Source organism: Daphnia magna, linkage group LG1 (genome assembly GCF_020631705.1).
Source record: "Daphnia magna isolate NIES linkage group LG1, ASM2063170v1.1, whole genome shotgun sequence".
Classification (NCBI taxonomy): domain Eukaryota; kingdom Metazoa; phylum Arthropoda; class Branchiopoda; order Diplostraca; family Daphniidae; genus Daphnia; species Daphnia magna.
The window spans coordinates 13,968,983-13,993,827 of record NC_059182.1 but is presented as its reverse complement, the minus strand read 5'-3'; the positions used below and the strand labels follow the sequence as shown (position 1 = coordinate 13,993,827).

The window sequence follows — 24,845 nt, the reverse complement described above, 5'->3', positions numbered from 1 at the left end:
ATCGTTTTGAAATAAGGAAAAAAACTCTAATTATTTTTAAAAAAAACGGATTTCAAATTTCATTGGTTTTTCATCAATTCAATCGTTTTGGAAATATACGGAACAAAATTGCAGTTAGCGCAGCAACTTTGATAAGCAGTTTTTTACGTTAATTTCAGAAACTATAAGGCCCATGTAAAAACAACGTTCATTTTTGTGATTCTCGTTCAATTTGGAATGGAAATCATGTATTTTTAGTTATATCTAGAATTTAGCCAAAAATGAAAAAGTGGGAAGGCTATACCCTTACCACTTTTGTCAAAATCCGCAAAAAGCGACATCTCTTAGAATCCAATGAAATTGCACCAGTACAATTAAAATTGAACGGTGATTTCAAATTTCATTGGTTTTTTCATCAATTCAATCGTTTTGGAAATATACGGAACAAAATTGCAGTTAGCGCAGCAACTTTGATAAGCAGTTTTTTACGTTAATTTCAGAAACTATAAGGCCCATGTAAAAACAACGTTCATTTTTGTGATTCTCGTTCAATTTGGAATGGAAATCATGTATTTTTAGTTATATCTAGAATTTAGCAAAAAATGAAAAAGTGGGAAGGCTATACCCTTACCACTTTTGTCAAAATCCGCAAAAAGCGACATCTCTTAGAATCCAATGAAATTGCACCAGTACAATTAAAATTGAACGGTGATTTCAAATTTCATTGGTTTTTTCATCAATTCAATCGTTTTGGAAATATACGGAACAAAATTAAAGATATTTTAATAAGTTGTTCTTTTAGCGTTAATTCAGAAAACTATAAGGCCCATGTAAAAACAACGTCATTTTTTTTTTTTTTTTTTTTTTTTTTAAAAAAAATTTTTTTTTTTTTTTTTTTTTTAAAATTTAACAAAAATGAAAAAGGGAAGGCTAACCCTACCACTTTTGTCAAAATCGCAAAAAGCATCTCTTAGAATCCAATGAAATTGCACCAGTACAATTAAAATTGAACGGTGATTTCAAATTTCATTGGTTTTTTCATCAATTCAATCGTTTTGGAAATATACGGAACAAAATTGCAGTTAGCGCAGCAACTTTGATAAGCAGTTTTTTACGTTAATTTCAGAAACTATAAGGCCCATGTAAAAACAACGTTCATTTTTGTGATTCTCGTTCAATTTGGAATGGAAATCATGTATTTTTAGTTATATCTAGAATTTAGCCAAAAATGAAAAAGTGGGAAGGCTATACCCTTACCACTTTTGTCAAAATCCGCAAAAAGCGACATCTCTTAGAATCCAATGAAATTGCACCAGTACAATTAAAATTGAACGGTGATTTCAAATTTCATTGGTTTTTTCATCAATTCAATCGTTTTGGAAATATACGGAACAAAATTGCAGTTAGCGCAGCAACTTTGATAAGCAGTTTTTTACGTTAATTTCAGAAACTATAAGGCCCATGTAAAAACAACGTTCATTTTTGTGATTCTCGTTCAATTTGGAATGGAAATCATGTATTTTTAGTTATATCTAGAATTTAGCCAAAAATGAAAAAGTGGGAAGGCTATACCCTTACCACTTTTGTCAAAATCCGCAAAAAGCGACATCTCTTAGAATCCAATGAAATTGCACCAGTACAATTAAAATTGAACGGTGATTTCAAATTTCATTGGTTTTTTCATCAATTCAATCGTTTTGGAAATATACGGAACAAAATTGCAGTTAGCGCAGCAACTTTGATAAGCAGTTTTTTACGTTAATTTCAGAAACTATAAGGCCCATGTAAAAACAACGTTCATTTTTGTGATTCTCGTTCAATTTGGAATGGAAATCATGTATTTTTAGTTATATCTAGAATTTAGCCAAAAATGAAAAAGTGGGAAGGCTATACCCTTACCACTTTTGTCAAAATCCGCAAAAAGCGACATCTCTTAGAATCCAATGAAATTGCACCAGTACAATTAAAATTGAACGGTGATTTCAAATTTCATTGGTTTTTTCATCAATTCAATCGTTTTGGAAATATACGGAACAAAATTGCAGTTAGCGCAGCAACTTTGATAAGCAGTTTTTACGTTAATTTCAGAAACTATAAGGCCCATGTAAAAACAACGTTCATTTTTGTGATTCTCGTTCAATTTGGAATGGAAATCATGTATTTTTAGTTATATCTAGAATTTAGCCAAAAATGAAAAAGTGGGAAGGCTATACCCTTACCACTTTTGTCAAAATCCGCAAAAAGCGACATCTCTTAGAATCCAATGAAATTGCACCAGTACAATTAAAATTGAACGGTGATTTCAAATTTCATTGGTTTTTTCATCAATTCAATCGTTTTGGAAATATACGGAACAAAATTGCAGTTAGCGCAGCAACTTTGATAAGCAGTTTTTTACGTTAATTTCAGAAACTATAAGGCCCATGTAAAAACAACGTTCATTTTTGTGATTCTCGTTCAATTTGGAATGGAAATCATGTATTTTTAGTTATATCTAGAATTTAGCCAAAAATGAAAAAAAGAAAAGGGGGAAGGCTAACCCTTACCACTTTTGTCAAAATCCGCAAAAAGCGACATCTCTTAGAATCCAATGAAATTGCACCAGTACAATTAAAATTGAACGGTGATTTCAAATTTCATTGGTTTTTTCATCAATTCAATCGTTTTGGAAATATACGGAACAAAATTGCAGTTAGCGCAGCAACTTTGATAAGCAGTTTTTTACGTTAATTTTCAGATAAAACTATAAGGCCCATGTAAAAACAACGTTCATTTTTGTGATTCTCGTTCAATTTGGAATGGAAATCATGTATTTTTAGTTATATCTAGAATTTAGCCAAAAATGAAAAAGTGGGCCCAAAGCTATACCCTTACCACTTTTGTCAAAATCCGCAAAAAGCGACATCTCTTAGAATCCAATGAAATTGCACCAGTACAATTAAAATTGAACGGTGATTTCAAATTTCATTGGTTTTTTCATCAATTCAATCGTTTTGGAAATATACGGAACAAAATTGCAGTTAGCGCAGCAACTTTGATAAGCAGTTTTTTACGTTAATTTCAGAAACTATAAGGCCCATGTAAAAACAACGTTCATTTTTGTGATTCTCGTTCAATTTGGAATGGAAATCATGTATTTTTAGTTATATCTAGAATTTAGCCAAAAATGAAAAAGTGGGAAGGCTATACCCTTACCACTTTTGTCAAAATCCGCAAAAAGCGACATCTCTTAGAATCCAATGAAATTGCACCAGTACAATTAAAATTGAACGGTGATTTCAAATTTCATTGGTTTTTTCATCAATTCAATCGTTTTGGAAATATACGGAACAAAATTGCAGTTAGCGCAGCAACTTTGATAAGCAGTTTTTTACGTTAATTTCAGAAACTATAAGGCCCATGTAAAAACAACGTTCATTTTTGTGATTCTCGTTCAATTTGGAATGGAAATCATGTATTTTTAGTTATATCTAGAATTTAGCCAAAAATGAAAAAGTGGGAAGGCTATACCCTTACCACTTTTGTCAAAATCCGCAAAAAGCGACATCTCTTAGAATCCAATGAAATTGCACCAGTACAATTAAAATTGAACGGTGATTTCAAATTTCATTGGTTTTTTCATCAATTCAATCGTTTTGGAAATATACGGAACAAAATTGCAGTTAGCGCAGCAACTTTGATAAGCAGTTTTTACGTTAATTTCAGAAACTATAAGGCCCATGTAAAAACAACGTTCATTTTTGTGATTCTCGTTCAATTTGGAATGGAAATCATGTATTTTTAGTTATATCTAGAATTTAGCCAAAAATGAAAAAGTGGGAAGGCTATACCCTTACCACTTTTGTCAAAATCCGCAAAAAGCGACATCTCTTAGAATCCAATGAAATTGCACCAGTACAATTAAAATTGAACGGTGATTTCAAATTTCATTGGTTTTTTCATCAATTCAATCGTTTTGGAAATATACGGAACAAAATTGCAGTTAGCGCAGCAACTTTGATAAGCAGTTTTTTACGTTAATTTCAGAAACTATAAGGCCCATGTAAAAACAACGTTCATTTTTGTGATTCTCGTTCAATTTGGAATGGAAATCATGTATTTTTAGTTATATCTAGAATTTAGCCAAAAATGAAAAAGTGGGAAGGCTATACCCTTACCACTTTTGTCAAAATCCGCAAAAAGCGACATCTCTTAGAATCCAATGAAATTGCACCAGTACAATTAAAATTGAACGGTGATTTCAAATTTCATTGGTTTTTTCATCAATTCAATCGTTTTGGAAATATACGGAACAAAATTGCAGTTAGCGCAGCAACTTTGATAAGCAGTTTTTTACGTTAATTTCAGAAACTATAAGGCCCATGTAAAAACAACGTTCATTTTTGTGATTCTCGTTCAATTTGGAATGGAAATCATGTATTTTTAGTTATATCTAGAATTTAGCAAAAATGAAAAAGTGGGAAGGCTATACCCTTACCACTTTTGTCAAAATCCGCAAAAAGCGACATCTCTTAGAATCCAATGAAATTGCACCAGTACAATTAAAATTGAACGGTGATTTCAAATTTCATTGGTTTTTTCATCAATTCAATCGTTTTGGAAATATACGGAACAAAATTGCAGTTAGCGCAGCAACTTTGATAAGCAGTTTTTTACGTTAATTTCAGAAACTATAAGGCCCATGTAAAAACAACGTTCATTTTTGTGATTCTCGTTCAATTTGGAATGGAAATCATGTATTTTTAGTTATATCTAGAATTTAGCCAAAAATGAAAAAGTGGGAAGGCTATACCCTTAACCACTTTTGTCAAAATCCGCAAAAAGCGACATCTCTTAGAATCCAATGAAATTGCACCAGTACAATTAAAATTGAACGGTGATTTCAAATTTCATTGGTTTTTTCATCAATTCAATCGTTTTGGAAATATACGGAACAAAATTGCAGTTAGCGCAGCAACTTTGATAAGCAGTTTTTTACGTTAATTTCAGAAACTATAAGGCCCATGTAAAAACAACGTTCATTTTTGTGATTCTCGTTCAATTTGGAATGGAAATCATGTATTTTTAGTTATATCTAGAATTTAGCCAAAAATGAAAAAGTGGGAAGGCCCATGAACCACTTTTGTCAAAATCCGCAAAAAGCGACATCTCTTAGAATCCAATGAAATTGCACCAGTACAATTAAAATTGAACGGTGATTTCAAATTTCATTGGTTTTTTCATCAATTCAATCGTTTTGGAAATATACGGAACAAAATTGCAGTTAGCGCAGCAACTATGATAAGCAGTTTTTTACGTTAATTTCAGAAACTATAAGGCCCATGTAAAAACAACGTTCATTTTTGTGATTCTCGTTCTATTTGGAATGGAAATCATGTATTTTTAGTTATATCTAGAATTTAGCCAAAAATGAAAAAGTGGGAAGGCTATACCCTTACCACTTTTGTCAAAATCCGCAAAAAGCGACATCTCTTAGAATCCAATGAAATTGCACCAGTACAATTAAAATTGAACGGTGATTTCAAATTTCATTGGTTTTTTCATCAATTCAATCGTTTTGGAAATATACGGAACAAAATTGCAGTTAGCGCAGCAACTTATGATAAGCAGTTTTTTACGTTAATTTCAGAAACTATAAGGCCCATGTAAAAACAACGTTCATTTTTGTGATTCTCGTTCAATTTGGAATGGAAATCATGTATTTTTAGTTATATCTAGAATTTAGCCAAAAATGAAAAAGTGGGAAGGCTATACCCTTACCACTTTTGTCAAAATCCGCAAAAAGCGACATCTCTTAGAATCCAATGAAATTGCACCAGTACAATTAAAATTGAACGGTGATTTCAAATTTCATTGGTTTTTTCATCAATTCAATCGTTTTGGAAATATACGGAACAAAATTGCAGTTAGCGCAGCAACTTTGATAAGCAGTTTTTTACGTTAATTTCAGAAACTATAAGGCCCATGTAAAAACAACGTTCATTTTTGTGATTCTCGTTCAATTTGGAATGGAAATCATGTATTTTTAGTTATATCTAGAATTTAGCCAAAAAATGAAAAAGTGGGAAGGCTATACCCTTACCACTTTTGTCAAAATCCGCAAAAAGCGACATCTCTTAGAATCCAATGAAATTGCACCAGTACAATTAAAATTGAACGGTGATTTCAAATTTCATTGGTTTTTTCATCAATTCAATCGTTTTGGAAATATACGGAACAAAATTGCAGTTAGCGCAGCAACTTTGATAAAGCAGTTTTTACGTTAATTTCAGAAACTATAAGGCCCATGTAAAAACAACGTTCATTTTTGTGATTCTCGTTCAATTTGGAATGGAAATCATGTATTTTTAGTTATATCTAGAATTTAGCAAAAAATGAAAAAGTGGGAAGGCTATACCCTTACCACTTTTGTCAAAATCCGCAAAAAGCGACATCTCTTAGAATCCAATGAAATTGCACCAGTACAATTAAAATTGAACGGTGATTTCAAATTTCATTGGTTTTTTCATCAATTCAATCGTTTTGGAAATATACGGAACAAAATTGCAGTTAGCGCAGCAACTATGATAAGCAGTTTTTTACGTTAATTTCAGAAACTATAAGGCCCATGTAAAAACAACGTTCATTTTTGTGATTCTCGTTCTATTTGGAATGGAAATCATGTATTTTTAGTTATATCTAGAATTTAGCCAAAAATGAAAAAGTGGGAAGGCTATACCCTTACCACTTTTGTCAAAATCCGCAAAAAGCGACATCTCTTAGAATCCAATGAAATTGCACCAGTACAATTAAAATTGAACGGTGATTTCAAATTTCATTGGTTTTTTCATCAATTCAATCGTTTTGGAAATATACGGAACAAAATTGCAGTTAGCGCAGCAACTTTGATAAGCAGTTTTTACGTTAATTTCAGAAACTATAAGGCCCATGTAAAAACAACGTTCATTTTTGTGATTCTCGTTCTATTTGGAATGGAAATCATGTATTTTTAGTTATATCTAGAATTTAGCCAAAAATGAAAAAGTGGGAAGGCTATACCCTTACCACTTTTGTCAAAATCCGCAAAAAGCGACATCTCTTAGAATCCAATGAAATTGCACCAGTACAATTAAAATTGAACGGTGATTTCAAATTTCATTGGTTTTTTCATCAATTCAATCGTTTTGGAAATATACGGAACAAAATTGCAGTTAGCGCAGCAACTTTGATAAGCAGTTTTTTACGTTTATTTCAGAAACTATAAGGCCCATGTAAAAACAACGTTCATTTTTGTTATTCTCGTTCAATTTGGAATGGAAATCATGTATTTTTAGTTATATCTAGAATTTAGCAAAAAATGAAAAAGTGGGAAGGCTATACCCTTACCACTTTTGTCAAAATCCGCAAAAAGCGACATCTCTTAGAATCCAATGAAATTGCACCAGGATGTATTTTTAGTTATATCTAGAATTTAGCCAAAAAGGAAAAAGTGGGAAGGCCCCTTCCACTTTTGTTAAAATCTGCAAAAAGGGACAATCTTTGGAAATTTGAAAATCACGCCTTATACTCAAAATTAAACTTTGAGTTCGAAACTGATTGAGTTGTTTTTTTTTCCGTCAGACTAGGTGTTTTTGAAGTAAACGGAACAAAACTAATGTTTTCGTAACAACTCTCCTCTTCGGTTTTCTTCTTTGGTTTTTTACGTTTATTTAAAAAACTATGATCCTAATGCAAAAAAAATCTTGGTTTCCGTAATCGTCGTTTAATTTTGAACCAAAATGATACTTTTTAACCTATATCTAGAATTTAACCAAAAAGAATAAGTGGATTGGCGTTACCAATTTTGAGTTGACACAATCGACAAACCCTATTTACAGGAGTCTAAGCAGACGATCTTTGTGATTTGACAGATGCCTGACGTGTAACACTGTAACCGCTTATCTTGAGAATGTACTATTTGTTCGACATAATATAAGACAGCTAATTTAATAGAAGCCAAACCTTGTCATTGTTTACATTCAAGGACCCATAAGCCAAGTAGATTCATCTTTGATCGTTTAGTTTTGTTTCGTTGCGTTCTTTTGTAAAAATGACAGGTGGAAACAAAAAACTCCATGTTATAGGTGCATCTGAAACCAAAAAGAACAGACCTAAAGTAAGTTACATATTTGAGCAGCTACAGAATAGTTTGATAATACCAAAGTATCATTTGAACAGGTATTGAAATCATCAGATCATTCAACTCACAGTCACAATCAGGGTGTTTCAACACTTAATATTTCAAGAAAACAACACAATGGAAGCCTTTTACACTGGGGTTGGTGTTATCGCCATAAGTGTTGTTTCCTGGTTTGTCTACCAGGGTTATCTAGAAACACGGGTGAATAGTCCATTGACTGAAAACAAGGTTGCTTTTCCCTCTAGTCATGATTTCCCAGAAAGATACTGGGGAAGTTTTCGACCTGGAGTCTACTTTGGTATGAAGTCTAGGGACACACACTCCTTGCTTGCAGGTCTTATGTGGTTTATGCCTGATGTAGCTGCAGCTGGTAACTTAAACTTGAGGTAAAAGAAATTTTATAAATGGATGTGAGAATTTTATTTCTCTATTAATTAAAAACTGCCAATACAGACATCTTTGTGACCAAGGGGACAACCTGGAGCAATATGGTTGGAAAGAACATGATGGAAGAAACTTTGGTGTTCAAGTAATTATCGATAAATTTATTCAGTTGGAAACGTCTTTTGTAACCAAACTTGGAGGTAATCATGGAGGAGACTGGACTGCTAGAATTCAAGTTGAACCAAGGGTAAATTACAGCTTCATTCATTTCCAAATCTTGACCAAAACTTATAATGAATGTTCACAGATGAAAGAACTGAAGGGGCAACAGGTGACACTGTATTTTTATCTAACTTTGGATGACAATGGAAAAGGACTACTTCAACCTATTAGAATGATAGATAACATGGACACATCAGGAATGGATGCCAGTGAATCAGTCAAATTTCTTGGCCTTTCTGCTGTGCATGGGCACACTGAAAAGCTCGGGGACTTTCGAGTGAGTTTTCATCATGCCAATCAACAATCAATCGTCCATACTGCATTTCTTAGCACAACTGTTGCAAGCCCACACCTTGTTAAAGATGCCTTGCAGTCTGGATTAAGACTGATGGAAGACAAGAGGAGTAAGGAGCGTCATATCAGCCTAGCCGGTGCTCTGTTCGCCAAAGAAGATAATTTAAAGCAACCCAATTTCGTTGTACATCAAGTTACCGGAAAATTACCCCTTCAGCTGGAAATAGTCTACGAATCAAACAGCTTTGCTGAACGTGGAATCCTGCTACGGGGAGAAGTGTACGATGCTCTTCTTCAAAAGTACCGGGAACAGTTTCGAATCCAATTTGAAAACAAGTTTCGCCTTAACGAAAAAGGTTTTAGTGAAGAGGAACAAGATTTTGCCAAGTCTGCCATGAGTAATCTTGTAGGGGGCATCGGTTACTTCTATGGAAGCTCCAAAGTTCAGTCTGTTCACAACAAAGAACCTGTGCCATACTGGAATGCACCACTCTACACAGCTGTTCCATCTCGCAGCTTTTTTCCACGGGGATTTCTATGGGACGAAGGATTTCACAATCTCATCATCAGTCAATGGGACCGGGAGATTTCATTCGATATCATGGCGCATTGGTTTGACTTAATGAATGTTGAAGGTTGGATCCCACGTGAACAAATTTTAGGTTCAGAAGCTAGAGCTCGAGTACCCGACGAGTTTGTGGTGCAGAGAAACAATCAAGGAAACCCACCAACCTTTTTCCTAGTGCTAGACGCTATGTTCAAGAACCGACCTGTGCGGGACATAAGCACGCTGGAATTGGAGCAACTCAATCGCATGTGGCCACGCCTGGTGTCCTGGTACAATTGGTTCAATACTAGTTTGCATGGTTCAGAACCAGGAACCTTACTACTGGAGAGGCCGAGACACTGCTTCTGCCCGCGAACTAAACCCTAAATCTCTATCGTCTGGATTGGATGACTATCCTAGAGCCTCACATCCAACAACATATGAACGCCATCTTGACTTACGTTGCTGGATTACACTCGCAGCTAAAGTAATGGCGTCCATCGCTGATATTATTGGTCGAGAAGGTCGGAAATACCACGAGACGTTCGTTTTCTTATCGAACAATGAATTACTGAACGCACAGCATTGGTCAGAAAAAGCCAAGCGTTACGCCGACTATGGCCTGCATTCGAGTAACGTCACGCTCCGGCGACCCAAAAGCATTGCTGGCCAACCAAAACCCGACAAAATTCGATGGGTATCAGAAGAGCCTACGCCTAGATTTGTTGACGATACATTTGGTTACGTCAGCCTCTTCCCGTTGATAGTAGAGATTCTACAGCCTGATTCACCCCAGCTTGGACAGCTTCTTCAGGACTTGCGGAATCCTAACTTACTTTGGACTAAATATGGCCTTAGAAGTTTGTCTAAAACGTCGCCCTTGTACAACAAGCGTAATACGGAACATGATCCTCCGTACTGGCGCGGTCCAATTTGGATTAACGTGAACTATCTAGTTGCTCGTGCATTGCACCACTACTCAGTAGTAGAGGGCCCGCATCAAACTCGAGCGTTGTTGCTCTACAATGAGCTTCGTGAAAACCTGATCACCAACGTTTTACGCGAATATCGAAAGACTGGCTACATTTGGGAGCAATACAATGATGCCAATGGAGCTGGACAAGGCTGCAGGTTGGAATTTCTTTAAACTTAAAATACAGCATAATCAATGATTTAAATTTTCTGTTTTTCATAAAGGCCTTTTACCGGATGGTCTACTCTGGATCTTACCACTGATGTCAGAAACCTACGTCTAAAAAGAAAAGCAAGCGTACATCATCCAACGACAGAGTTGTACAAACATTTCTAAGAATATCTAGAGGAGAAGAAAATATTATGTCATGAGTACAATTTCTACAGCAATACACTGTGTGTATTTGAATTCTTGAAAGGGTGTTACTGATGATTCACGATAGTTCCTCATGGCCAACATTAGCGATGGAGGCTGAAGGTAAGCAACACTGGGAATGCGAGCAAAATAACCAAAAAAAGGTGCGTTACTGCAAAAAATTATGTAGGATAAAAACGTATTCATTTTGTTTTGCAAGCGTTTTACCTATGACAACAATGACGACTGTAACTCCTACTACCGATGCTATGGTAACTGTCATTACGAAACGACGTTTTCGCTGATCGACGTATGGTAACGGGGCTACGTAAGGACTGGCAAATCTATCGTCACCACTGTCTTGAGCCGTCGATCTTGCTGATGTGCGATTGCCATATTTATTGTCGTCTGGCGAAGCTTTCATCGGTCTTGCTGAGCCAGTCAAGTTTGCCATTTCAAATTCGTTGGGCGATTCTTCTACAGGAGGGCTGTTGACAATTTTAATAGTTGAAACTTCTTCTATGCACTTGCTATTGCAAGCGAACGAGCTTGTCGGAACAGACACTGAGCCGTTGAGGATAAGGTTGTCGAAACGAGACGTAGATTCGAAAACGTCAGACGCGTCAACGGGGTTTGTTCTAAAAATGTTCATGTTACATTCCAACCTTCTGTAGACTTCCGACTTGTTTCGGTACATCTTATTCTCCTCATTTTCACAATCAACGGAGATTATTCCTATACTGTTTATTTCCGACTGACTGGTGTCTTCATCGTCTAGGCTGAACATGTTTCGACGGTGCAAGGTAACGTCAAGTATTCAAGTCTGTTCTCCGTTAAGTATCGGTCACCTGGGAAACTACAAAATTCGATATCTATAAAGAAGTCGTTTGCAAAGTTTCTGATTGCACTTGTTACACAATAATTTATAACTTGTTTTTTAACTAGCACAAACTACGTCAACTGTGAAGCAATAAACAACAGTGAAATTCACCTTTGTTTTGACAGAATGACGAGATGAGAGTCTCTCCAGAGTGCATGGCTTCATGGGACTGGTAGCGTCATCCCGACGTTAGACCACTGTTTCTTACCAGTAAAGCATTACAGTACGTGGCGATATACGTACCATACGAAGAAATACGGTCACTCCCACTTGGTTGAACCTGTTCTGAAAGGTACACTACAGTACAATGGTTAATGTAAACTTGTAACGAGATGAAATGTAATCAGTTTTTCAATGTTGAGTTGTCGATACTTACGGTAGCAGGTAACCACGTGCCATTTTACGTTAAGTCAAAAGTTGTATTTGTAGCCAATCTTGCTCGTTTGATATACTGTATATATTGACAATATACATATTTATATATAAATAATTATTAAACATTTGCATAAAATAAGAAATCCTATTATTGCACGAGAACAAACAGTTGGTGTGTTGTTGGAGGAGTTGACGTCATTCAAGCAAACCACATTTGCTTTGTCGTCGTTCGTTTGTCAGCGAAAAATACGACAGCAGTACGTCGTCAACATTTGTCTTCTCCACAAGTCCTCTTTTTTTTACGGGGAGGGGGGTGGGGGGGTTCTCACCATTTAACGGTACCAAGAAAACATAACTGAAATTGTTCGTTAGCGTTATTCTATCGGGGGTATTATATGATAAGGCAAACAGACATGCATCTTTTGTTACGAGACAGCATCGATTGACCTTTTCCTTTCACTGAGTATAATATTAAGTGAGTTGTGTACTCTATGTATCCGTTAAGATATGATGCAATTCTTGTCCTTTTCTTTGTCGCCTCCAGCGTTGGAGGCGGTTCTCGATGATTGTCCTGCCGATGAAGATTGAAGGGTTTGAGACCGCTGGCGGGCTGAAGCTAATGCCATGGCGTCATTGGGCACGTAGCTGATGCGCACGCCACCGTAAGCCGCACGACGCGCCGCAGGTAAACGATAAGATGAATAGTCTTCTTCCTCATCGCTGCTCGAGCTCGAGCAGGTGGAGCAGACGCTCACCATATCCATGTCGTTAATCGGGCGGTGTCTGTTGACAGTCCGTCCACTGCTGGGCCCAGCCTCAGCTCGGCTTCCAAAACTGGAAGTGCCACTATCCATCGCCTCTTCCAGAGCTAAACGACGAGTCAATTGAAAATTAGCATTGTTAAACAAGATGTGTTGGTCGGGCAATAGAAAAAAAAAAATATCTAAATCAAAATCAAGCGTACCACTGCGACCGGAATAAGAATGAGAGCGTGGAACATTGGCATTTTGTTGTTGAACTTGTTGTTTTCGACGGCCACCACTCTTGAATGAAAAAGATGATGAGCACGACGAAGGATGGTGATGATCGTTGGTTTTACGGCAGCCACCGCTACTGCTACTACTGCTAGTGTCTCCTTCAGGAGTTCTTCCACCGCCTGATGCTCCGTCGATCATAGGTACCTTTATTATGGAAAAAAAAAAAACATTAAGTTAGCTCAGACAATAAGTACAAATATGACTCACTTGGTTGGGATCAAATCTGACGCTCAGTTGTCTGGAATCCGCCCCACCATTCTTACTCCGCCCACTCATCAAATTGGATTTTCTGGGCGTGCAGCCTTCGCCCACCGGCGAATTTGCATCTGCCGGACTTCCGTCGTCTTCGTCATCGTTTGATCCGGTTTGAGTATTACCGTCCGGTTCAGTTTGAGACGTCAAGTCCGGAAGAGACGTCGAATGCGAGTCGGGGCTGCGCCGCAAACCCGTCTGTTGCTGCTGCGGCTGTTGCTGCGGCTGGATCAAATTGGCCGCAGCTGCGGCTTCCAATAACTTATCGAGCACCTGCTTGGTCAATAAGGGCCCCGCCCCACCTGCAGCCACTTTGCTCAAAAGCTGTTCCAAATTCAAAACCGCAGCATCGGTGGTTGTCGCCTGTTCGGGCGGAGATTGAGCGTTCGCAGGCGCCACGACCGCATTTTCCGTTTGCACCTCCTACGGAGAAAAGAGAGAGAGAGGAAAAAACAAAAGTCATTAGCAAAGACGTCCGTGCATTGCTGACAAATTGATCGTTACCTGGCGGGGTGTTTCGCTTGATTTCGGCTCCACCTGCTGCTGCTCAGGGCTAGCGATGGGGAGGACTGAATACGTCATCGTTTCGGATCGATAGCGTGGCGAGTCGTCGAGCGAAAGGTTTTCCAAGGGCGGATGATTCTCGTAGAGCGGAGGGGCTGGCTGCTGCTGTGCTGTTTGATAGGGGCGCAGGCTCTTTCGGCCCATTCGCGGAGATCTGTAAACGTGAGTGGGCGAATTGCCAGCAGAAACAATCTGCTGCTGCTGCTGCTGCTGCAAATTCATTTGCGGGATGGCTGCGGCGGATGGCGCCACTTCGGGCGCCGAGACGTGCTGGCGCAAGTCGACCACCCCTCGGTGAGCGATGCCGACGCTCGACATGGGCAAAGGCACTGGACTGGTGGTGCCATTGCAGCTAGATGCTGCGAGGCTCGACAAATCCGCCATGGGCTGCCTTTTCGAGCGTCGCACTTGGTTGGGCGATGGAGAATTGAACTCAGATCCAGCGCCGACCGTGCTGGTTACGCTACGTGGCGGTGCCGGTGGTAGGCCCAGGTTGGGGTTCGCTGGCGATGTTGGCGACAGTATTTGCTGCTGACTGGAATAGTCCGATACTTCAGTCGTCTCCGAATTAGCGTCATCTTGATTACCTGTGTTTTTTTTTTTTTTTTTGTTTTTTAAAGGTTTGCAACAATCAAAGGGTTACCAACAGTTTTAGCGTTGTGTTTAATAGAAATTCAATATTGAAATCGAATGGTCCTACACCACAGGTAACGAAATAAAAAGAATAGATAAAAAGAAAAAAAAAAAGTGCTAAAAAAAGAAATATTGATTCGCTTGGGTGATAAGTTGAAATTATGGAAAACGTTTAGTTATGGCGCGCGAACCATTATTACGAGCATTAAAAAAGAAAAGGAAAAAGATGTCGAAAAGAAAATACCATTTCGGCCACGCCATCGCTGTTGCTGGTGCTGTTGGGTCTTGCCAGACCTGATTCGTCTCGGACTGCGGGAGGCGGACGACGAAGGCGAGCCGATGGACGGAAGCAAGGACGGACTCGAGCCGCTTACGCCGGACTGGTGATGATGATGCATCAAACTGTTGCTGTTGCTGCTGTTGTTGCTGTGCGTGGGCGTGTGTGCGTTCGAGTCTGTGCTCGGCGTGGGTGGCTCTCCTTTACTGCACCCAATCGAGCAAAAGATGAGCCCTCGACGAGGCAAGAACGGCCTGCCCAGCAGTGACGTCCGGCACGTGTGGCAACAGAAACAGCCATCCGTCGCATGCCAGTGCTGGCCTTCGTGAGTCATTTGACCTGCAGCAAACCATATAAAGAGGGTTAACAAATAATAATCGTAAATTAGTTGGTGTTTTATTGTTATTCTTTCGAGATGATGGGCAAATAAATCTTTCACGGAAAGCGCATCGAGTCGGCACGAATTTCGGCCGTCGTTCCGAAAACTTTCAAAACTTTCCTTCGCGCGTAGGAGGAGGAAGGAAATCTTTTTCTATCCATTATTCATCGGGCAAACGATTGAGTCAGAGTTGAAGAGTGTCGGGGAGAGACAGAGAATCGCGCCGTCGAGATTAGACAAGATCGACACCCAATAAGGGCAAACTCAATCATTGATCAAAGCCAACAGAGGTCACATTTTGCATATGCGCTTGGCTCGCTGTTTGATGGATGAGCCCGGCTTTCTGCCACGGCTGTCGGCCCGATTTTGGCGACATTCAAATTGTGTGAATAGCGGATCAAACTGCATCAAAGCAGCATTTTCATCAAATCGTAACCGACCGTAATCAAAAATATTTAAAAATTAAACAAAAATAAAAGGGGAGCTTTGTTTTCTCCATGTCAGAACCATCGAATGTCATGAACGCCATCAAAGAGATTCCGGCAGTTTCGATTGGAAAACGTTTCTTCTTCTTCCAGGATTCGTTCGAAATGACACACACGTCTGACTTATAGACTCTTTTTAAAAAATGTTGTTTCTTTACCTTGATCGACTCCGATTGGTTCGCCGCAGGCATCGCAATACTCGGAAAAGATAGCGTCGAAACAGTGAAGGCAATACGGCCGTGAATCACGCATGATGTAACGCTGACCGCCCAAAACTCTGTCGCATTCAAAGCAGGCAAAATGGCGCATATGCCAGGCCCGGCCTTCCGCTTCCGTGCACTCGTCCGCCAAGATGAGCTAAATCGGCCATCATCAAGTCGAGAAAAAATATCGATCAGAAGGCAAAATCCAATAATGGGCTCTTTTGTTAGAACTGTACCTCATCGCAAGCAGCGCAACGAGGTTTCAAAGTTTCCGCGTGATGTCGTCCACAAAAGAGACGACCGTCGCGATAAAAGTAGATCAAATCGACGAGCAATTCGCGGCAAACGCTGCATGAGAAACAGCCCGGATGCCAACAATGGGCTGGTCCGGCCCTGGAAGCCATGACGGCCATATCACCGCCGCCCATCGATTCTGTGCACTGCACCGTTCCAAAGTTAAAAAAATTAAAAAAAAAATAAAAAACACCACCATGAAATTCAAAACGAAGTAACGTGAAAGGTTAAGATTAAAGATTAAAAGAATGAAATAAAAACAGCAGGAAAACAGGTCCGTTGTGTTTCTATTGTTCATTTTTGAGTATGTCTAAAGTAGGACGGGCAGTTTTGTGTAACTGTTTTTTAAAAATGACATTTGACGATGATACGAACCTGATGGCAAGAGGTGGGCAAAGGATTGGCGACAGGTAGTTGGCGAACGGTGCCCCGTCCGAGAGCCTCGCGCTTTCGCTGGGCCGAGAAGAGCCGCAATTCTTTCTTCTCGTCCTCGGAGAGCGAAGAACAATAGCGCACCTCATTATCGTGCGGCGGAAGTTGGTGGAGCAGCTGGCGAATGCGGTATTTTTCGCCAATTGAGTTGACGTAGGGCACTTTCTCTTCCGGCAGCACAGAGAAATACAAATGAACCTGTTTGCAAACAAACGGACGCAAACAAAATTTAATAAAATAAATTATTAAAAAAAAACAAGAGAATAAAATAAACACATATATATATACATTTTTTTTAAAGATAAAGATTCCAAGAAAGAAAAAGAAAAAAGATAGACAACAAAACGGTTTGAATTAACCAAGCGTGTACACGCATAAAATAAAATAATGATACGCTGATGGCCGTTCCACGATTTTTCTTAACATTTCTTGCATTCGCTGACATCTGACAGGTGAGAATCATTTTTGGAACGTCAGTCCTTCCCCCCGTCAGTGCGATCATTATTTTTGCACTTCCAACAAGAGAACTGGAAACAAACCGGAAAACATTCTCTTTTTCTTCTTCTTCTTCTTCTTCTTCAAAAAACAAAAACACACGAAAGAACGTACACGCAAACCACGGACATAACCCTCATTCCCGAAAGCTGCGGGGGGTGGCACGTTGGCGGTTGTTACGTACACGTAGCGTGTGACCTCAAGTAACGAAGAAAGAAGAAGAAGAAGAGAGAAGAAAATAACTCGCGCTACCTCGTAGAAACGCACGGCCCGATTGGCCGACAAGTAATCATTTGCTTAAAAAGACAGGAGATGTTGAACGAGCGGCCGATTTGGTGTCATTTCCCCTCGTTGATAGCTTCATAAGACCATATTTAGATAAGAAAAAGAACCAAAATGGAAAAAAAAAAGAAAAAAAAAAAACACTTGAAGAAAATTCCGGTCTGGTTTTCTTTCCTCTGCAAACGTAAAAAGAATTTTTTTAAAAATAATAATTTTAGAGGAGGTATTTCTCCCGTAAAAGGAGGCTCAGTCGTAAAATAAAACAAAGGCAACGAGTCAACAAGAGCCGCAGGTGAAACAGAAAATGAAAAACAAAAAATGGGGCTCCCAAAACATTTTCATTGCGACGAACAGGTGACTTTTTTTCTTTCTTTCTTTCTTTCTTCTCTCGTTTGGCGTTGCATAACTAAGAGATTTATGCACGGCCATTACAGCGTTAAATGCATCAAAGTCACCTTTGATGTATGTGCTACGTTATTTCATAAGTTTATCGCGTTTTACTATTTTGCCTATAACGTTTCTCGTGCACCATTTTTCGTCTGGTCCAAAGACTTTGAATAAATAGAAAAAAAAAAACAAACACAAACACACACAAACGGAACGAGCCAAGCTGTCGACAATTGTGGGACACAAAAGAAGGAGATGAATACGTGCGGTTGCTTATTGATGTTTGCCATTTTGTTTGCCCAACTTTCTCGATAAGAAATAACATTCAGACATTCAGGTCAGAAAGCGCGCGCCATTCGTCATTTTTCAAAATATTTGAATGGCAGCGCGGAATTGGCACAAGGCAAAACAAATATCCTTCATGCCCCGATAGATGATTATTGACGTTGGAGCTTCAGCACAGACACACAACATGCACATCCAACTAGTTTGGGCGTCAATATATCCAGTGGGATATCGGGGCAAAAAAAAAAATGCAGGAGAGGAAACGCATTTAACATAAAAATCGATACCCCCTGTCGTGGAATCAATCTGCATTGATTTGCGTTTCACGGCGAAAAAAAACAAAACAAAAAAGAGGGGGAAAAAAAATTAAATAAAACATATACATATGCCTGTCGATAAATACGTACATAAATAAAAAAAAAATCTAAAAAGATAAAATATTACTAAATCTCCACGGGTTTTATACGACTCTTATTATTATTTTTATGTCCCAAACGGAAAAGTAGACCCACAGAGTCTGTTGTTTTTCTCTTTCCGGAATTTTCCCCTCAACGGGGACCTTTGAAGGGCGTTGCCAAAACTGTCACGCCCCGATAGGTTTCCCTACTACACATCATTTTTCTCTGCAGTCTTCAAAAAAAAACATATCTTTCACCTTGTTGTTTCTCTCCGTTCTTGATTTTTAAAAATGAGGGGGGAACACATGTCCCACCTTTTTGGCCTCGGGAATGACTGTCAACATTTTTTTCTTAACCTCGTCCGATGTTTTCTGCATCTCCGATTGAAAATGTTGAAGTCATCCGCCACACGTTTTCTCTTTCAATTCAACCACCAAAGTTGTCGGCCTTTCGGTCATCAAACAACCCCATTCTACACATGTTTTTTTTCTTTTTCTTTCTAAAAAAAAAAAACATTGAAAAGAAGCAATGGCGCGTAAAACATGAATTTGTTTTCTTCAAAGTTTGAAAGGTGACGGAGAAACGCTGTCGAGACGTTGCCATAATTTACGAGCGACATCCAGCGCGATGAATGGAAAAACAAGGAAACACACCGAGGGACAAAATAAAAGGGAAGGAAGGGGGTATTAAAAAATAAAAAAGAAAGCAAAAAGATTGAAATGAACAGATTCCTTAGCACCATGGAACACTGCTGAGATGTTTCACAGACAAATATTATGACGTGCTACCTGCCGCAACGGCTGGGTGCATTCCCCCCTCCGCAACCCACACCACCATCGAAGCATCCAGCAGCCAAAAGGGGGAAAACGAGACTTTTGGATGTGTGTTAATGCATTTTGATACGTAGGTTTACACAAAAATAAAATAAAAGGAAGACAAAATTATGGAAATAAAAAAAAAAAAAAGGAGAATTTAGACATTGGTGTGTGTGTGTTGTGGGTTCGAGTGTACGCACATGAAACCGTTACATTCAAAGTCAACGGGCGGCCTGGTACGGGTCCGAGTCATTAGCAATTCATGAAGTTTCTTCTTCTTCTTCTCCGAAACGAACAAGATGAAAAATACCTTGTCTATCTTCTTCGAGGAGGTCTCTGAAAATCGGGGGAGGGGAAGAAATAAAAGAGAAACTCACTCCGCACACAACGTACGTATCCACAGAAAAATGAGGCTGGACTAACAGAGTTTCGACGATTGGGGCGTGTGAATGCCTCAATGCCTATTCAAATGTGTAGCGCAAAAGAATTTTCTGTTTTTTTTTTCTAACTTGAAGACGCGACGGGCGATCACGTTTCCCTCACACTGTGCCCTCCCCCCCCTTTTTTTTTTTTGTTGCCTTCTTACCACCGCCAGCTGTCTAGGCTGATTAATAAGAACAAGAGTCCACGACACCCTTTTTAGTTGTTCTTTTTCTCGCTCGATTCTTGTTAAGGCCAAACAAAGAGACAAGTCGCCTTATTTCGCACGACCCGAAGACGCTAGTAATAAGGTTGTTGACTCTCTCGTTGATCATCGCCACGACGGGGAACGACACGCAGCTCTGAATTCACAAGTTGTTGTTTTTTTAAAAGGCAAAAAAACAAACACATTCTTCTTCTTTTACACTACTTTTTCATCTTCAACTTGATTATTTATTCGATTTTTCATAGCATACGTATATCTATCCTTATATCTCAATCCTACGCCCGGCTCCCAAAAAAAAAATGTACAAAAACTAAAGAAAAAGAAAAGTCCGTTCACAAGTTGGACGCTTCGTGTCGAGCCGGCAAAGCGCTTTAAAAAAAAAAAATTGAGATGCTCTTACGGTAGTGTGTGTGTGTGAGTGAGTGTGTGATGGATCAGATAAACAAGTCGCTGACAGGCACATCCCAGAGTCTGGGAAAATAAAGAAGAAGAGAAAGAAAAGAGTTTTTTTTTTTTTAATTTTTTCCTGTTATAAACGCATAGGCTAATTCATGCGTAAGCTGGAATGGAAACGATTACTCTCTAACTTGCTTCGCTCCGGGTATGAAAATGATGAACATGGCAACAGAAGCACAGCGCAAAAGAGAGACGATCTTGCGCTCATCGCTATCCGATTTGAATCGTAGCACTCCAGCCAGTTGTTGTTGTTGTTGCGGTTTCACTTTCGTACTCTTCTAGCGCCACTATCGTTAGTGGCTATTTACTTTCACATAGTCGTCATCTTCTTTCTCATGGTTGATGTCTTTTATATTCTTCAAGGTGAATTGAATCTTTTCTTTTTTTTTTCTTTATCTTGGCTTAATTTTGGAAAAGAGAGAGGCTCGTTCTTGTGATGTTGTTGACCAGCTGATTGGGGTACCACAATGTGCGACCCCAAACCGTGTAGCCGCAAAATTCGTGATGGATGAGAAAGAAAAATAAGATTTTTTTTCTTTCTTTTCCACCAACGTGGTTTTCCCAAATGTCTGAGAGTCAAGACTTGCGTACCAGTAAAAAAAAGATGTTTCCTTTCCATCATTTATCTTTTTTCGTTGCCCTTCTTCATTTATTTATTCCATGCGCCATGAGAAAAAAAAAGAAAGAAATGAATAACATTTAAAGAGCCACAAATGGGGCCCTTTTCGACCTATTCAAATGTGTCGAATCGTGAAAGAAAAGAAATGATCAAAAGAAGACGGGTCGTTTTTTTTTCTTTCTAAGGGGGGGAGATTGGGCCATGAGCTGGCAACAAATATCATCTCTCCAGCCGCGAGGAAGATGGCCAAACGTGCGCGTGGCCACAAACAAAAATCCCGCGCGCGCACGCTCTCCCCACCATCTCTCTTTTTCTTCGTCCACACTCGACTTCCGCGTGTGTCCCGGCTTTGCACCGTTATCACGACGACATTACCGTATACACGAGTAAGGCACACCGGCACTCAACGATATAACAAACGATATTATGCGGGAATTTCAAATGATCTTTTAGCGTCAGCGACTAGAGCAAAAGAAAAGGGGAAAAAAAAAACTGTGCGAGCGGCATCGTCATCATCGACGGCCAACCTTATCGTGTAGCTGTCGACAATATCGGCCGCTTCTCTTGGCCATTTCTTCGATTTCTTTTTAAACCGACGTCACGACGTGAAAAGCGGAAGACAACAAAAATAGGAAGAAGATTCTGGCCCCACACACACGGTCCGCTGTTGCTTTTTTTTAAAGGATCTTCGATGGTGATTAATGATTATTCTCTTTCTCTCTCGCCTTCCCTCTTATAGGTCGTGGGTTCCTTTTATCTTTGCCTCGGAGAAATGTGTACCTCTCGAAGACACAACCTCCACCTCCACACGGCTGAGTGATGAATCGCTCAGGTATGCAGGAAGAAGAAGAAGAACAGTTATCATTCTTCTTCTTCTTGTGTTTTTCTTCAGCTCTTCTGCGTGCGTGAAATATCACACACACACACCAGTATCGAGAAAAAAAAAAGGAATTCTTCCCGCCAACTTTCTGTCTCTTTCTCTCTGCAAACATAAAATATATATGTATGTACTGTAAATGTGAACGCTGTTTGTGTTCGATGATAATCACCTCCAGAGAGAAAAAGAAAAAGAAAAAAAAAAGGTTTAGAATCGATTGATCCGCCCAAACTCCTCTTCACCCACTGCAGCCCTCCCTTTTATATTCAACCCATAAGAAGAGCTGTGAACGTGAAGGATATCCATCGTGTCTACCTTTTCTCGTATCGCATCGTAACACAATTCACGTTTGTATAGAATTTCCATTGCGGATGCGCGAAACGAAAGAAAACAAAACAAAAAAAATGAGGGGGGGAAATAAATGGATATGAATATCATTATGTGTTAAGTAGTTAAGGCTGACTATAAATAATACTAATGTAATGTAAGTCTCTTCAGGTCTCGGAGATGTTCCATTGTATGCACGCGGCGACGTCAAGCGCGGCACGACAAGGCGCAAGCCGCATCCATTCATCACAGCAATCCGCTGCTATTCTACTTGATTGTAGGTGTATGGCATTTCTCTTCTTCTTTTTTTTTATATACTAGGCCCCCCCTTTCCGACCTGCTCCGCAATGCCAAGACACACTAAAAAAAAAAAGCCTTGACAATCAGGATAATTGATGATAAAGAAATGTAGCACAGCGGATGAGGGTTATTCTGGTAGGGTGATGTGCATCCGCCGAAAGTGCTGCGCGTGCTGGAGCAATGCGATGATTGTTTCGTGCCTGACGGATGACGACTTTATCTCATTTCGTTTTTTTTTGTTTTACATATTTTAATGGAAGGCTGTTTCATATTATTTCATCAACTTTGAACTGAAAAAAAAAAAAAAGATTCGTTCACCCCTCGCAGATGGGAAAGCGGGGGGTTTATATCAAACCGATTAAGCAAAGGCCCTTTTTAAATTCTCCGCCCACAAACTCAAATGACAAAGTCGACTGGAACGGTGACCCACGTTCGGGAAACAAAAAAAAAAGCAATTTTTTTTTTCAATTAAAGAGTAGAGAAATACAAACCGCGTGTTTCGAGCATAGAGAAGCCAAAAGAACATTTTCTTCTCATTTTTTTCTTTTTCTTTCTTCATTCCGTCCTCTGTTTGAGTGATTGCCTTGGCAATCCACCAGACGAAAGACTATTTACTATACTACTACAACAATCCACTCGCTCACTCTCTCTCTTTGTGGGCCACACGTTAGGGCGATTAGACGACCTCTGCGGCACCTGCGCTGCACCAGCCAAAAGGAAACGCAATGACAAATGCCACCTCTGGCGACCTTTGATTACTTTTCTAGACGTCATTTTCGTGACGGACTTTTCCCAAAATAAGAAAGAAAACAAAAAGAGAGAGGGGAAACGAAAAATAAAGGGGGGATGACTGTAGTCGTAATTGCTAGGTGCTTGTAAAGCGATACGCAAAGCCGGATGAACCTTCCGAAAAAAAAACCAATCAAAACCGGACGAAGTTTTCTCCATTTCTTGTTTTTTTCATTGTTGTGTGTGTGTGTTTAAAAGAGACACACACTCTCTCTACACTGCCAGACTATGCAACAGGTGGTTTTGCAAGTTTTCCCGTTGAACTCGCTAAAGGTTTTAGTGTGCGCATTTTGTTGTTGTTGTTCAGATTGAAAAGAGAAGAAGAAGAAAAAAGGAAGCATTTTCATTGGGGTTGAATGTCTAATGCATTTGTCTTGCTTTTATGCTCGACACACAAAATTGCGGGAAAAAAATGAAAAGGTTGCGAGCGCGCGACCACCTGCGCTCGACACTCACGCATAAAAGATTTTTGGCCGAATAATAAACGAGAAAAGATTTAAAAAAAACCAGCAAAACCATCAGGGCAATTACAACTGGCCAAAAAATAAAAAAAAATAAAAAATGTGAAAACGCTAAAAGGAAAAGAAAAATGTTCCAAACAAGGCTCGTGCTCACAGACCTGATGACAAACACAAAAAAAGGGGGGGAGAACGAGGACGGGACAAGGACAGAGGGCAAACGATGGCGTTAGTTGGCCGTCGAAAGTCGGCAGCTTAAAGAACGCGTAAATAAATAAATAATCAACCGTGTGCAATAATAATAATGACCCTAATGATGACTGAATCGCTTCGCGTGTAACTTTCTAAAGAAACGAAATATTTAAAAAAAAGGCCTTTCCCCCCTTAAAAAAATTTAAATATTATGCAACATATCTTCGAAGAAACAGACGAATGAAAGAAAAGCTTTTGAACCCCCCCTTCCGAAAGGGCCTTTTAAACACATTCCAAACGTGCTGAATTTTCTCAATGCTTCGCGTGCGGCAAAGATTGACCCCGCCCTAAATTCTGCCCCTTTCTCTCTCTCTCTCTCTCTCTATATATATATATATATATTCAAAACAATATATATATATTTTTTCTATCGTTGTTGGCGCAGACTTTGTTGATGTGCGTGTCTGAGTGGAACCTGTTCTCGATTCATTACACGGGAAAAAAAAAAATAACAAAATTAAAGTAGCAACGTTCAAAAAATGGCCAGCGCCATGTCCCTCAGGTGTCTTTTCGCTGCAATCCAATCGAAATTGTCCCTCTAGCTGATGGCGTGGTATGAGTCTTTTAACATTCATTTCAATGATTAATGAGAGGGCAATAAAAAAGCGCCATACGGACCATGGCGGCGCCTCATTTAAAGTCATCCAATCAGAGCGCGCGCAGGTGATTTAAAAAAAAAAAAGGATTTTGACTCATTTTAGGTTTTGATTCTTTTGATTATGTCCACCCTGCGACCC

General features: G+C 39.2%; 3 protein-coding genes across 4 annotated transcripts in view; 1 reads left to right on the top strand and 2 right to left on the bottom strand.

The window, feature by feature from the left end:
- Positions 1–7,861: 7,861 nt before the first annotated feature.
- LOC116930296 (mannosyl-oligosaccharide glucosidase) lies at positions 7,862–10,965 on the top strand. The gene is given in 8 exon segments (XM_032937698.2): positions 7,862–8,113; positions 8,176–8,240; positions 8,242–8,523; positions 8,591–8,768; positions 8,829–9,920; positions 9,922–10,715; positions 10,782–10,806; positions 10,808–10,965. Coding segments are annotated over 8 exon segments (2,535 nt in total). The 5' UTR covers positions 7,862–8,047; the 3' UTR covers positions 10,841–10,965.
- Positions 10,930–12,046, bottom strand: LOC116930388. The gene is made up of 2 exons (XM_032937816.2): positions 11,140–12,046; positions 10,930–11,044 (listed from the first exon to the last, which is right to left on the bottom strand). Exons 1-2 carry the CDS (start codon positions 11,696–11,698, stop codon positions 11,016–11,018), a joined length of 588 nt encoding a protein of 195 aa, XP_032793707.2. The 5' UTR covers positions 11,699–12,046; the 3' UTR covers positions 10,930–11,015.
- Positions 12,047–12,229: 183 nt separating this feature from the next.
- Positions 12,230–24,845, bottom strand: part of LOC116930261 (protein prickle) — a 45,852-nt gene continuing 33,236 nt past the window's right edge. For both annotated transcript variants that reach the window (XM_045174621.1, XM_045174620.1), the window contains 8 exons: positions 16,666–16,920; positions 16,233–16,436; positions 15,952–16,150; positions 14,897–15,268; positions 13,960–14,606; positions 13,411–13,878; positions 13,131–13,347; positions 12,230–13,034 (listed from right to left, as the gene is read on the bottom strand). In XM_045174621.1, the coding sequence (XP_045030556.1) occupies positions 12,667–13,034; positions 13,131–13,347; positions 13,411–13,878; positions 13,960–14,606; positions 14,897–15,268; positions 15,952–16,150; positions 16,233–16,436; positions 16,666–16,920 (2,730 nt within the window). In that variant the 3' untranslated portion in view covers positions 12,230–12,666. The remainder of the gene's footprint in view (positions 13,035–13,130; positions 13,348–13,410; positions 13,879–13,959; positions 14,607–14,896; positions 15,269–15,951; positions 16,151–16,232; positions 16,437–16,665; positions 16,921–24,845) is intronic.